General features: G+C 40.5%; 1 protein-coding gene across 1 annotated transcript in view; it reads right to left on the bottom strand.

Annotated features, from left to right (window-relative positions):
* Positions 1-15,927, bottom strand: part of LOC124551173 (speckle-type POZ protein-like) — a 111,339-nt gene that overhangs the window by 67,248 nt on the left and 28,164 nt on the right. The window contains exon 3 of the mRNA XM_047126163.1: positions 12,027-12,115. Coding sequence (XP_046982119.1) covers positions 12,027-12,066 — 40 coding nt within the window. The 5' untranslated portion in view covers positions 12,067-12,115. The remainder of the gene's footprint in view (positions 1-12,026; positions 12,116-15,927) is intronic.

Raw genomic sequence — 15,927 nt, 5'->3', positions numbered from 1 at the left:
TCATATACAATATGTACAACAACCAAGAGGGAATAATAAGAGTGGACGATCAAGAACGAAGTGCTCGTATTAAGAAGGGTGTAAGACAAGGCTGTAGCCTTTCGCCCCTACTCTTCAATCTGTACATCGAGGAAGCAATGATGGAAATAAAAGAAAGGTTCAGGAGTGAAATTAAAATACAAGGTGAAAGGATATCAATGATACGATTCGCTGATGACATTGCTATCCTGAGTGAAAGTGAAGAAGAATTAAATGATCTGCTGAACGGAATGAACAGTCTAATGAGTACACAGTATGGTTTGAGAGTAAATCGGAGAAAGACGAAGGTAATGAGAAGTAGTAGAAATGAGAACAGCGAGAAACTTAACATCAGGATTGATGGTCACGAAGTCAATGAAGTTAAGGAAAACATGGACTGTGGGAAAACCGGAACAGAAGAGAATCGAAGCATTTGAGATGTGGTGCTATAGACGAATGTTGAAAATTAGGTGGACTGATAAGGTAAGGAATGAGGAGGTTCTACGCAGAATCGGAGAGGAAAGGAATATGTGGAAAACACTGATAAGGAGAAGGGACAGGATGATAGGACATCTGCTAAGACATGAGAGAATGACTTCCATGGTACTAGAGGGAGCTGTAGAGGGCAAAAACTACAGATTGGAATACGTCAAGCAAATAATTGAGAACGTAGGTTGCAAGTGCTACTCTGAGATGAAGAGGTTAGCACAGAAAAGGAATTAGTGGCGGGCCGCATCAAACCAGTCAGTAGACTGATGACCAAAAAAAAAAAAAAAAAAAAAAAAAAGAACTGGCTTTTGGCTTCCTAGGTCATCATCAGATGACTTATTTAAGTAAAAGGTAGCCCCCAGGAGAGGGGTGTTAATCATTTTCTTTATTGCTGGCTTTTCTTTGCATACCCTCTAGTGTTGTGGGTCCACGATGTGCTCATCTAGGAATCTGGTCTCTTCTACAGCCAAGATCTAATTTCGTGGTGGTGCAGCAGTGTTTCCAATTCCTTCTGTTTTTCGACTCGGAGAATGGAATTTACGTTTACGGTCCCAGTGAAGAACTTCTTCCTGAATTTCAGTTTGGATGGTCTTTCAGGACGCTCCGACTCATCTTGTATGCAGGTGGTGGGACTGCCCAGAATCCTAGGTCGCGATGCATTGTGCATAGCAATGGTGGATTCCTTTTTCAAGTTACCAGCTGGGGTAGCGCTCGCATTTAGCGACGTTTCCATTCTGCATATGAAATTGTTTTGTGTAGGTGCAGGAAATAAATTCCGAAGTAAGATCGGTTTGTTAGTCCGAAATGATTGTTTTTCGTGGTTCATTGCACTAGGTTCTTCCGCTCTCTCAGTCTTTGGGAACTGAGATTCCTCTTCCGCCTTTGAGACCGCTGACCGGGTTTCACCTAGTAAACCTAGGCAGGGGCTCTTACTGGGTGCTACCTTCCGAAGTCAGATGGCCGGCCGGTGTGGCCGAGCGGTTCTAGGCGCTTCGGCCTGGAACCGCGCAACCGCTACTGTCGCAGGTTCGAATCCTGCCTCGGGCATTGATGGCTGTGATGTGTTAGGTTTAAGTAGTTCTACGTTCTAGGGGACTGATGTTAAGTCCCATAGTGCTCAGAGCCATTTGAACCATTTTTTTAAAGTCAGATGGACCCAGGTTCTTTTAAGAGGTTGTTACTACTCCACCTCCTCCTTGCTCGTCTCTTGCAAACGAGGCTGTGGGCTTGGGACTGGACTAGCGGAGTTCTTCATCTCATTATTACTTTAATTTTAGTTTCCTTTTTGATGAAGATACTTAGGAGAGAAATGGGATCCGTGATCATCTGTTGGGATTACTGTCTATTATATGATCAGTCAGAGTAAACAGGGAGTGGTTAGCCATATTCACTTAGTCATTTGGTAGAAGCTTCTTTTCAGCCGTTCTTCTGTATATGTGATAATGTTCCTATGAGGTTAGAAGGCGTCTTTCACTGTTTATGCTATTTCATGTCTTTCTCTATTCTGTATTTACATTTAAATAATATTCCGCAAGCCACCGCATGCTGCGTGGCCGAGACTACCCTTTGCCGCTAATAGTCATTTCCTTTTCTCTTCCACTCGCAAACAGAGCGAGGGAAAAATGACTATCTACTGACCTCTATAAGTGCCCTAATTTCTCTGATCTTATCTTCAGGGTCCTTAGGCGAAATATAGGGTGGCAGCAGTAGAATGCTTCTGCAGTCACTTTCAAATGCCGGTTCTCTAAATTTTCTCAATAGTGTTCGTCGCAAAGATCGTCGCCTTCCACCCAGAGATTCCCATTTGAGTTCCCAAAGCATCTCCTTCATACGTGCATGCTGTTCGATCCTACCGGTAACAAATCTAGCAGCCCACCTCTGAACTGCTTCGATGTCTTCCTTTAATCCGACCTGGTGCAGATCCCAAACATATGGGCAGAACTCAAAAGTGGGTCGTACTATAATCCGTTCATCATAAGAAAAACCTGATGTAAGCATTGTACTATGTATTCTCCCGCATTTGCTGGAATCTCATTGGATTTCCGTTTTACGTGGGACTGCAGCGAAGCTGTCTCGAGTACAGTCAAGTACGATAATAAGGGTACTATCGTGCTGTGCGTTACACGTACATCGACTTAGCGATAATACGGGACAACAGCTTTACCGGCGCATGTAACTTGGACAGCACTGGCCGGTCAGCTGGTACAGCTAGCCTGCAGTGACGTGGCCAGCTGCAGTTCACACGTAAAAAGAGGAGAGCAGAGGAGCAATGCGGCTACGAACGTCATTTAATTTTTAAGCAGAATGAAATAATACACTGCAAATCTCCCACTATACGCTCCTTCGACGACTAGACGAAAACCGGAACACGTTATCGTTTTTAGCTAACGTACTATTGTAATTAAAAACAAGAATGATGAAAATTCCCGACTTAACCATAGGGTGATTTTTCTGCATAAGCTGTGTGTAACGTTAGAGAGTATTGAAGGATTTCATCGTATAGTTAAATATTGAAGGTATTAGTTACAGTCAGTCGTCTAGCAATCTCGTAGCTCCTTCCTTATCCGAATCCGAGAAATAGATTTCAGTTCTTGAAGTGTCACCCGCTACGTTGATAAAGAGCCTATCAAATACAAAATCCAGGAAGCCAATCAAGCGTAGCATTATCTATTCTTCTTTTATGACGAGACGTGCCATATCCCACCAGCGTTCGGAAGTGACTTGTGAAATAACTGCGTGCGTTAGTTCCAGTACGTCTGGCAGCTTAACAGTCTGGTTACTTGTCTGGCCAAATCCCGCAGCTTGGCTCGAGATCAGTTCTGTTGGGTTCATATTGTAATTATACAGTAGCAAACGTAAAAATGAACCATTTGTATGATGCGATCGATGCTATGAAAATAATGTTTTTCATACTGAAGAAACTGCAAAAAGGTGGGAATTTAAGGAGATGGGACATGGATAAACTGACTAAACCAGAGGTTGTACAGAGTTTCAGGGAGAGCATAAGAGAACAATTGTCACGAATGGGGGAAAGAAATACAGTAGAAGAAGAATGGGTAGCTTTGAGGGATGAAGTAGTGAAGCCAACAGAGGATCAAGTACGTAAAAGGACGAGGGCTAATAGAAATCCTTGGGTAACAGAAGAAATATTGAATTTAATTGATGAAAGGAGAAAATATAAAAATGCAGTAAATGAAGCAGGCAAAAAGGAATACAAACGTCTCAAAAATGAGATCGACAGGAAGTGCAAAATGGCTAAGCAGGGATGGCTAGAGGTCAAATGTAAGGATGTAGAGGCTTATCTCACTAGGGGTAAGATAGATACTGCAACAGGAAAATTAAAGAGACATTTGGAGAAAAGAGAGACACTTGTATGAATATCAAGAGCTAAGATGGAAACCCAGTTCTAAGCAAAGAAGGGAAAGCAGAAAGGTGGAAGGAGTATATAGAGGGTCTGTACAAGGGCGATGTACTTGAGGACAATATTATGGAAATGGAAGAGGATTTAGATGAAGATGAAATGGGGGATACGATACTGCGTGAAGAGTTTGGCAGAGCACTGAAAGACCTGAGTCGAAACAAGGCCCCGGGAGTAGACAACATTCCATTAGAACTACTGATGGCCTTGGGAGAGCCATTCCTGACAAAACTCTACCATCTGGTTAGCAAGATGTATGAGACAGGTGAAATACCCTCAGACTTCAAGAAGAATATAGTAATTCCAATCCCAAAGAAAGCAGGTGTTGACAGATGTGAAAATTACCGGACTATCACTTTAATAAGTCACAGCTGCAAAATACTAACGCGAATTCTTTACAGATGAATGGAAGAACTGGTAGAAGCCGACCTCGGGGAAGATATTTGGATTCCACAGACATATCGGAACACGTGAAGCAATACTGACCCTACGACTTATCTTAGAAGCTAAATTAAGGAAATGCAAACCCACGTTTCTAGCATTTGTAGACTTAGAGAAAGCTTTTGACAATGTTGACTGGAATATTCTCTTTCAAATTATAAAGATAGCAGGGGTAAAATACAGGGAGCGAAAGACTCTTTACAATTTGTACAGGAACCAGATAGCAGTTACAAGAGTCGATGGACATGAAAGGGAAGCAGTGGTTGGGAAGGGAGTGAGACAGGGTTGTAGCGTCTCCCCAATGTAATTCAATCTGTATATTGAGCAAGCAGTGAAGGAAACAAAAGAAAACTTTGGAGTAGGTATTAAAATCCATTGAGAAGAAATAAAAACTTTGAGGTTCGCCGATGACATTGTAATTCTGTCAGAGACAGCAAAGGACTTGGAAGAGCAGTTGAACGGAATGGACAGTGCCTTGAAAGGAGGATATAAGATGAACATCAACAAAAGCAAAACGAGGATAATGGAATGTAGTCGAATTAAGTCGGGTGATGCTGAAGGATTTAGATTAGGAAATGATACACTCAAAATAGTAAAGGAGTTTTGCTATTTGGGGAGCAGAATAACTGATGATGGTCGAAGTAGAGAGGCAAGGAAAGCGTTTCTGTAGAAGGGAATTTTGCTAACATCGAGTATAGATTTAAGTGTCAGGAAGTCGTTTCTGAAAGTATTTGTATGGAGTGTAGCCATGTATGGAAGTGAAACATGGACGATAAATAGTTTGGACAAGAAGAGAATAGAAGCTTTTGAAATGTGGTGCTACAGAAGAATGCTGAAGGAGATGGGTAGATCACATAACTAATGAGGAGGTGTTGAATAGAATTGGGGAGAAGAGGAGTTTGTGGTGCAACTTGACAAGAGGTTGGTAGGACATGTTCTGAGGCATCAAGGGATCACAAATTTAGCATTGGAAGGCAGCATGGAGGGTAAAAATCGTAGAGGGAGACCAAGAGATGAATAACTAATCAGATTCAGAAGGATGTAGGTTGCAGTAAGCACTGGGAGATGAAGAAGCTTGCACAGGATAGAGTAGCGTGGAGAGCTGCATCAAACTAGTCTCAGGACTGAAGACCACAACAACAACGATGCTTATCTACCTCTGTGGTACAAGACAATGGACATAGTCCAGATAAAGAGGATTTGGTTTTTCATTTCTGCCTTAAAAAATTAAATTGTTATGTTTTCTTAATTTAATCAACTTTTATGAACCGGAACAGTCTTCCATGAAACATCGATCATTAAGAATTTGTATTTGAAATGGAAACAGGAATTTCGCGTCCAATATGTCATTAGAAACAAGAAGATGTGCATTATTCATAAAAAATGATGATGAGTTTTGTAATTCCGAGATGTAGGTATTTCAAATCGAACGAGAAAAAAGATTTTAGTGAGGAGATGTGAACCAACGCACGAATATCCACGGGTTGGTCTTAATCTGTTATACTACCAACTGCGCTACAAGTTCAATTTCAGATTCTTTATAAATTACAGTACATGCCGGAAAAGTTCAAAGCCGATTATCTCTGTAAATTTATGAAAAACTTTAAGAACAACCAGTTTCTCGGCACTTTTTAATAGTGTTCCACGCGCGTGTTTCACTACGAAACAGAAAACAGCCTCAGCCATTTTCATTCTGCGCATTAACAGATCGACAATCAGAGTACAACGCTACAGAGACTGTGATTTTAGACGATTATTGAAATAAAAACTACGTAGCTAAAGCGTGATTAAGAAAAACGTTGATAGCTGTTAATACATTTGAACATCTTATATTTTCATTTAACGCAGCTTAAGTAGGATCTACTTCCAAGAGCGTAACAACACCAGTGTACATGTTCTACGGCTTCTGACCAATCATCGCGTTTGTATTTGTTTACATCAGGTTTATTCATATGATGAACGGATTATAGTGTGCTCTTGTAGTAAATTTGTGATTATTTTCTCTTTTGAGTGGCTTGATATGATCTTTGTACTGGGTGGCGAATGTTCTGCTGGTTTGTCCTATGTACCTTCCATCACATGTGTCGCTTTGTGATAATGTAGTCGTGCTATCTGGTTGACATTTGTGTCTTTAATTATTTTTGGAACGTATTTTTAGATTGAACTGTGTTTTAAATGCTATGTTTATGCATCTGCTGAAAATGTTTGTCACTTTATACGTAGGTTTGTGCTTGTATGTCATTGTGTACCATCTTGAATCTTCATCCTTGTCCTATTTCTCTCCTAAATATATAAATGAATAGCGACGAAAGAAAAGAAGATGAAAATAATAATAACGAGAAGAAGAAACAGCAAAAAATAAAAAAATAAGAACGAAAGAATAAACAAATAAAAAATAAAAAGGTACACATACACTCGCTCACTGCGTTTACATGCGACTCATTTTCCGAAAGACGAAAACTTAACTTCAGAACCGTTTTTCGCTGTCGTGTTTATATGTTAAGGCCTGAAGCGGTTTTGGTAGCCCAGTTAAATATGGCGTCTGGAAACCAGTTGCTCCAGTTCCTGTTTCAGACAACACAATCGTTACATCTCTTCACTTAAACATTACAAGTAGCGTCATGCTCAGTCTATTGTTTCTGATTCTCATTCACTGCACAATAAGTCTATATCAATCGAATAGAAAACAAGACGTAACTTGACAACCCAAGCACTTTTCAAAACTGGTTCCGTTTCTACGAGAACAAAAATCGATAGCGACATTGGAAGACTGGTAACTAGATTTCCAGAATGGATTCTGATGTCTTTACGTTACCGTCCAGAAGCGGTATTGGAAAATCGGTTTACATAATACTGTTTTGGGAGCCCCACGTGCAGGGGGTGGCACACACACACACACACACACACACACAGAACGACAGGACTTACATCAGAGCATAAAACTACAATGAACGAAACTTGTCTAGCTTGAAGGGGGCCCGCTAGATGGCACTGCCATAGGTCAAACGGATATTAACTGCGTTTATTTTTTTTAAATAGGAACCTCCATTTTTATTAGATATTCGTTTAGTACGTAAAGAAATATGAATGTTTTAGTTGGACCACTTTTTTCGCTTTGTGATAGATGGCACTGTAAATAGTCACAAACGTATGACTCACAATTTGAGACGAACAGTTGGTAACAGGTAAGTTTTTTAAATTAAAATACAGAACGTAGGTACGTTTGAAAATTTTATTTCGGTTGTTCCAATGTGATACATGTACCTTTGTGAACTTATCATTTCTGAGAACGCATGCTGTTACAGCGTGATTACCTGTAAATACCACATTAATACAATAAATGCTCAAAATGATGTCCGTCAACCTCAATGCATCTGGCAATACGTGTAACGACATTCCTCTCAACAGCGAGTAGTTCGCCTTCCGTAATGTTCGTCCATGCATTGACAATGCGCTGACGCATGTTGTCAGGCGTTGTCGGTGGATAACGATAGCAAATATCCTTCAACTGTCCCCACAGAAAGAAATCCGGGGACGTCAGATCCGGTGAGCGTGCGGGCCATGGTATGGTGCTTCGACGACCAATCCACCTGTCATGAAATATGCTATTAAATACCGCTTCAATCGCACGCGAACTGTGTGCCGGACATCCATCATGTTGGGAGTACATCACCATTCTGCCATGCAGTGAAACATCTTGTAGTAACATCGGCAGAACATTACGTAGGAAATCAGCAGACATTGCACCATTTAGATTGCCATCGATAAAATGGGGGCCAATTAACCTTCCTCCCATAATGCCGCACCATACATTAACCCGCCAAGGTCGCTGATGTTCCACTTGTCGCAGCCATCGTGGATTTTCCGTTGCCCGATAGTGCATATTATGCCGGCTTATGTTACCGCTGTTGTTGAATGACGCTTCGTCGCTAAATAGAGCGCGTGCAAAAAATCTGCCATCGTCCCGTAATTTCTCTTGTGCCCAGTGGCAGACTGTACACGACGTTCAAAGTCGTCGCCATGCAATTCCTGGTGCATAGAAATATGGTAAGGGTGCTATCGATGTTGATGTAGCATTCTCAACACCGACGTTTTTGAGATTCCCGATTCTCGCGCAGTTTGTCTGCTACTGATGTGCGGGTTAGCCGCGACAACAGCTAAAACACCTACTTGGGCATCATCATTTGTTGCAGGTCGTGGTTGACGTTTCACATGTGGCTGAACACTTCCTGTTTCCTTAAATAATGTAACTATCCAGCGAACGGTGCGGACACTTGGATGATGTCGTCCGGGATACCGAGCAGCATACATAGCACACGCCCGTTGGGCATTTTGATCACAATAGCCAACATCAACACGATATCGACCTTTTCCGCAATTGGTAAACGCTCCATTTTAACACGGGTAATGTATCACGAAGCAAATACCGTCCGCACTGGCGGAATGTTACGTGATACCACGTACCTTTACGTTTCTGACTATTACAGCGCCATCTATCACAAAGCGAAAAAAGTGGTCCAACTAAAACATTCATTTTTCTTTACGTACTACACGAATATGTAATACAAAATGGGGGTTCCTATTTTAAAAACCGCAGTTGATATCCGTTTGATCTATGGCAGCGCCATCTAGCAGGCCAACCATAGCGCCATCTGGTTTCCCCCTTCAAGCTAGACGAGTTTCGTTCTTTGTAGTTTTTTCGTTTGATGCTTATTTCGTGATATATTGGGCCCGGTCACTATCAATGGACCACCCTGTATACAATCTAACAAAAAAACAACTGAAAGCAAAACCTGAGGAAGTTGGCAACGAATGACACTGTAGACACAGTAAACGGGAGTTAGAGTGCTATATTTTGAATCCATGACCACAAGAAAAACTGCAAGTTTTTAATCACTTTGCCACATGAGAGAAAGCTGTTTGGCTTACAAATAAAGAAGGAGACAACTTCAGTGAACTGTTTTAAATCTCTAACCTATACAGGGTGTTTCCGTAAGATCGTGCAAAAATTTAATGGGATATAGATAAACAATTTGAGATAGGGAACCTAGGGTCAGAGAAGCTACATTAAGGAGGTAGTAGGAATGAAATCAAATAACAATGTACTTTTTTATTTACATTAGTTAACTGCAAATATCATCATTGACACAATTAACGTACCACTTGATCTGTATCTTACAAAATGTGCTGAAACTGACGGCCATCAATCTCAATTCAAGCATAGCATTGGCGAACTAGACTCTGATGCACCCTGACAAATATCTCTGATGTCTTTCGAATCAAATCACAGGCAGATACAATTCTGGCAACTAATTACATCTCCGTATCCACATGGATCTCAAACACGAGTGACTTAAGATCTCCCCATACGAAATAACCAAGAGGATTCAGGTCAGGTGACCTCATAGACCATGGAGTAGGACCTCCCTTCACAATCCAGCGACCAAGAAATACTATACCGGTACTGCTTCATCGTATTGTACTGTATGTCTTTGAATAGCAGTGAATAATTAATGGGTCTGTTGTTGATTGATAGCACTTTCTGTAATGGGACGACAGACCCTTCTTATGGACAAATAAACAAAACCTGCATCATGAATTCCTGGTAATCAGTCTCGTCTTCCTTGTTTCCTTGCAGTAAATAATTTATGTGGTGTCACCGCCAGACACCACACTTGCTAGGTGGTAGCCTTTAAATCGGCCGCGGTCCGCTAGTATACGTCGAACCCGCGTGTCGCCACTGTCAGTGATTGCAGACCGAGCGCCGCCACACGGCAGGTCTAGAGAGACGTCCTAACACTCGCCCCAGTTGTACAGACGACTTTGCTAGCGATGCTACACTGACAAATACGCTCTCATTTGCCGAGACGATAGTTAGCTTAGCCTTCAGCTACGTCATTTGCTACGACCTAGCAAGGCGCCATTACCAGTTTATATTGAGATTGTAATTATGTATCATCAAGAGCGATGTTCTCCAATTATGGATTAAAGTTAAGTATTCAAGCAACTACGTACTTTATTTAGTAGACTCAACTCGTTTAACTGTTCCAGACCTCACGCCAGTCTGCGTGAGCTTAAACGCGTGCATTTCGGCCTCCTCTAGCAACACGGTGTTGGCTCTTCTGCCAACACATCAATTTACATGAAAATAGACAGCACAGAGAAATTTGTTAACATCGAGTATAGATTTAAGTGTCAGGAAGTCGTTTCTGAAAGTATTTGTATGGAGTGTAGCCATGTATGGAAGTGAAACATGGACAATAAATAGTTTGGACAAGAAGAGAATAGAAGCTTTCGAAATGTGGTGCTACAGAAGAATGTTGAAGATGAGGTGGGTAGATCACGTAACTAATGAGGAGGTGTTGAATAGGATTGGGGAGAAGAGTAGTTTGTGGTACAACTTGACTAGAAGAAGGGATCGGTTGGTAGGTCATGTCCTGAGGCATCAAGGGATCACAAATTTAGCATTGGAGGGCAGCGTGGAGGGTAAAAATCGTAAAGGGAGACCAAGAGATGAATACACTAAACAGATTCAGAAGGATGTAGGTTGCAATAGGTACTGGGAGATGAAGGAGCTTGCACAGGATAGATTAGCATGGAGAGCTGCATCAAACCAGTCTCAGGACTGAAGACCACAACAACAACAGACAGCACAGTACGTGTACATTTGTACGCATGTTAGTTGTAAATAAGCTGGAAAACAGAAATGCTAGACAAAGTGGTAGACAAGTTTAATTCCACATCTAGCTTCTTCGACCCCAGGTTCCCTATCTCAAATTGTTCAGTGGAGCATTCTCTATGTTCTGTTACATTTTTGCACGCTCTTACAGAAATACCCTTCACGTACAAACGATAACCTATAAGCACAAACGATAAAAATCGAGTAATATTTCAGGTCATCCATTGGAAATGCCTTGTAAATAAGGCGGAACGAGTCTGGATGCACAAGTTAAACAAAAAGGTTAAAATGCAGCACGCAAAAGGAGTTTTTCTTTTAAACTACTGCAATTTCTCCCACTGTAGTTCGTTGGGCAGGTCTGTCATACATTCGCACTGACTAAACACACCCATGATCGTAATCTCCCAGCATACAGAGCAATTTGTCGAATGTTACCATCCAAAACATGCGTCACATATTATCTCCCTCACTCTCCAGAATCACCAACATATCATGGATAAGAATATGCCAAAGAACGTTAGAAAAACTCAAAAGTAATGATGTACAACCCTTGCATTGCACAACAGTGACTGTAGAGATAAAATATTGTAGGCATACGTGACTTTCTAATAACTTCAGAAGCTAGGTAGTCACACTTTTAAAATATGTGTGGAGAAATAGAAATATGAACAATAATGTAAATAGGCAATATTCATACTGCAAACACCACAACTTAAACAGAAAAATACTGAAAGTATGTATGTTAAACGCACTCCACATACAACATATTCTAATGCACTTGTACAAATAACACAAAGATAACAACAAAGAAACTGACATAGTGTCTTTTCACATACAGTATTCTCTCAAAAGGACACTGCAACACAAGGCCAGTGTTCTGTGTAGAAATTTCATACAGCTATAATTTCAATACAATTTTCTGTATTTTTTTTTAATTTCTTACTGGTGTATACAACATAATAAATAAGAAAAATCTAGTACCTGGAAACCCATAGTTAACGGATCTTGCGTTAAAGCTCATGGTGTCAGCAGAGAGGTTGGGACTTGAGTAATGCAAAATTATCCTCTCCCTGCAAGAGAAAAACCATATTTAATTTGTCATCACTTGGTAAGATAATCACATAATCAGCCAAATGTCAAAGATTTCACACATTTCTAAACAACTGGCAGTGTGAAAGACAGATAATATATAAATGGAATCTTAAATGACAGTCCTAAAATATTTGTAATAGTTGGTATACATACGTTACATCATGGAAATATATGGATCTTAATAGAAACACGACGACAGTGTATGCAGTCCAAAAGCCTGTGAGATTGTTTAGACATTTCTGAACAGAAATGTTAGTGAATAAACAGCTCACATAAAAAGAAACTAGTTTGGCACTGGGAGAATTTGGATATCTTTTGATCAAGGCCACAGTTACAAGGTGAACATGAAGTCCTACACAGCATCGACAAAGAATGGATACTGAGCCACCTTGAAATACCGGAAATTAATTAACACATGGCACTTTGCCAAAACTCAGTACTGTAAGTTCAGATATAGTTACCATATTCACCACTTAAAACATCAGATACTGTAAGTAAATCAATCCAGACCACACTGTAATTTATTCCTCCTGCTCATATGCCCAATATTTTACATTATGTCAGTTACTGTAGTTTAAAATACCCTATAATTTTACTTTGTGTAATTACTGTAGTATGATTACAATTGTAATATTCTACTTGTTTAAGCCAATATTATCTTGCTCAATGATACACTTAAAACATGACAACAAAGTCTATTTTATGTTGTTCTATTCATTTTTTTCTTTTCTGAACAATTGTTGTAATTGTTATGTAGTTCATTAATTCAATGGAGTCTAATATTTTAACGAAGGTAAACAGTTTTTATTGTCATTTTTGCTGAAATAGTTCTTGTCACTTTAGTCTTACAGCGAACATTAATAATTGTGGTCTTTGACAGCCAGATGTGAGACAGTTTTGATGTATCCAGATTACAACATTTGATCTCACGGAATTCACAGTCATACATAGTTGCGTCTGATAGCCGAAAACAAGCTAGGTAAATAATAAATAGAATATTATACAAGTTTATTTTTCATCCTCAATATAAACAATACCCTACCATGAACCAATGGTGTACTGATTAATGCAACATAGACTGACTGCATTTGTTGCAGCTTGGCGCTATTTTCAAGTTTGTTAATGATCATAACCGCTGAAAACGCAAAATTTCCAGACTTGAAGCTTCAACTCGGTTCAGGAAGCCAGGAAATTTTATCTGATATTTTTGTCTTGTTATAACAGAAATCGTTTTCTTGGTTGTTAATCGGTACCGTTTATACAGGGAAATTGAAACTCTTGTGGCTAAACAGATCCATAAAATATATGGGCATCATTAAGTTTACTTTAAAGATATTTGTTTACTGTTCTGTGACACTTTGCACCATCAATAGCGCAGCCTCACTGCGAGTGCTGCTTATGGGCGAAGGTTGAGTTAGTTGATGTCATTAAACAGCTGGAAGTCGACCAGGCCACCGTCAAAGGATTGGAAGCTGCTGCCAATGAGTGTCTTGAGGAGGCTACCAAAAAGACATGTGCCGGAGATACCAAAGGTACACCAAGAACTATCCTCTGCTGGGATTGCAGTTACGTCTATAGAATGTACAAAATCTGTCACTACTGGTCCATTTGATTGTGAGTGGTGTGTCTATGGTAGATCTAGACGTCCTCTGCAGGGAAGACAAGGACCAGGGAGAACTCAGGGTGTTAGGTCGTCGCCCCTTGTAAGGTGGCTATAACTTTGCACCTTACAAGCACTCATCTACATACTTTTCCGTGATTTACAACCGGAATTCAGTATCATTCGATAGGTTGTACATCGTATATATGAATATTTAAAGAAGACTGACATTGTCACGTACACATTGTAAATAGTTGATAACGCTTATTGCATGAAAGGTGATGGAGTATTTTTATTATCAAAATGGTGTAATGAATGATTGCCTATACTAGTAGAGGTTGGAACGCCAGTGAAAAGTAAATGACATGCGTAACTCAGGCCCTGAGTGGAAAAGTCCGCACAGATGTGTTGGTTCTGCTTAACACTCTAAGCAACCCAAGACGGACAGTAGGCGCCCGGGTTCCCGGGTTCGATTCCCGGCGGGGTCAGGGATTTTCTCTGCCTCGTGATGACTGGGTGTTGTGTGATGTCCTTAGGTTAGTTATGTTTAAGTAGTTCTAAGTTCTAGGGGACTGATAACCATAGATGTTAAGTCCCATAGTGCTCAGAGCCATTTGAACCATTTGAACGGACAGTCAGGGTATCTGAGTGCTGAAGCACAACACAGCGACGGCCGGCCGGGTTGGTAGTGGGGTCGGAAGGATAACTGGATAATACTTCGGAAACTCTGAAAATCTTGGACGCAGCAGAGAGGAACGAGGAAGCGCTACCTCTGAATCACGCAGGCTAGGGTATTTCCGAGGATTTTTACTCCGAGAAGAAGAATTTGTAATTAACGGGTAGTAGTGAAGGGAGACGAAAATTTAATAGTCATGGGTGACTGGAATACGAGAGTAGGAAAAGGGAGAGAAGGAAACATAGTAGGTGAATATGGTTGGGGGAAAGTAATGAAAGTGGAAGGCGCCTGGTAGAGTTTTGCACAGAGCATAACTTAATCGTAGCTAACACTTGGTTCAAGAATCGTGAAAGAAGGTTGTATACCTGGAAGAATCCTGGAGATACTAGAAGGTATCAGATAGATTATATAATGGTAAGACAGAGATTTAGGAACCAGGTTTTAAATTGTAAGACATTTCCAGGGGCAGATGTGGACTCTGACCACAATCTATTGGTTATGAACTGTAGATTAAAACTGAAGAAACTACAAAAAGGTGAGAATTTAAGAAGATGGGACCTGGATAAACTGAAAGAACCAGAGACTGTACAGAGTTTCAGGGAGAGCATCAGGGAACAATTGACAGGAATGGGGGAAAGAAGTACAGTAGAAGAAGAATGAGTAGCTCTGAGGGACGAAGTAGTGAAGGCAGCAGAGGATCAAGTAGGTAAAAATACGAGGGCTAGTAGAACTCCCTGGGTAACAGAAGAAATATTGAATTTAATTTATGAAAGGAGAAAATATAAAAATGCAGTAAACGAAGCAGGCAAAAAGTTATACAGACGTCTCACAAATGAGATCGACAGGAAGTGCAAAATGGCTAAGCATGGATGGCTAGAGGACAAATGTAAGGATGTAGAGGCTTATCTCACTAGGGGTAAGATATATACTGCATACAGGAAAATTAAAGAGACATTTGGAGAAAAGAGAGACACTTGTATGAATATCAAGAGCTCAGATGGAAACCCAGTTCTAAGCAAAGAAGGGAAAGCAGAAAGGTGGAAGGAGTATATAGAGGGTCTATACAAGGGCGATGTACTTGAGGACAATATTATGGAAATGGAAGAGGATGTAGATGAAGATGAAATGGGAGATACGATACTGCGTGAAGAGTTTGACAGAGCACTGAAAGACCTAAGTCGAAACAAGGACCCGGAAGTAGACAACATTCCATTAGAACTACTGATGGCCTTGGGAGAGCCAGTCCTGACAAAACTCTACCATCTGGTGAGCAAGATTTATGAGACAGACGAAATACCCTCAGACTTCAAGAAGAATATAATAATTCCAATCCCAAAGAAAGCAGGTGTTGACAGATGTGAAAATTACCGAACTATCAGTTTAATAAGTCACAGCTGCAAAATACTAACGCGAATTCTGTACAGACGAATGGAAAAACTGGTAGAAGCCGACCTCTGGGAAGATCAGTTTGGATTCCGTAGAAATATTGGAACACATGAGGCAATACTGACCTT

Source organism: Schistocerca americana, chromosome 9 (assembly GCF_021461395.2).
Source record: "Schistocerca americana isolate TAMUIC-IGC-003095 chromosome 9, iqSchAmer2.1, whole genome shotgun sequence".
NCBI classification, from domain to species: Eukaryota; Metazoa; Arthropoda; class Insecta; order Orthoptera; family Acrididae; genus Schistocerca; species Schistocerca americana.
The sequence above is the reverse complement of the archived record's forward strand: the minus strand, read 5'-3'. Positions and strand labels throughout refer to the sequence as shown.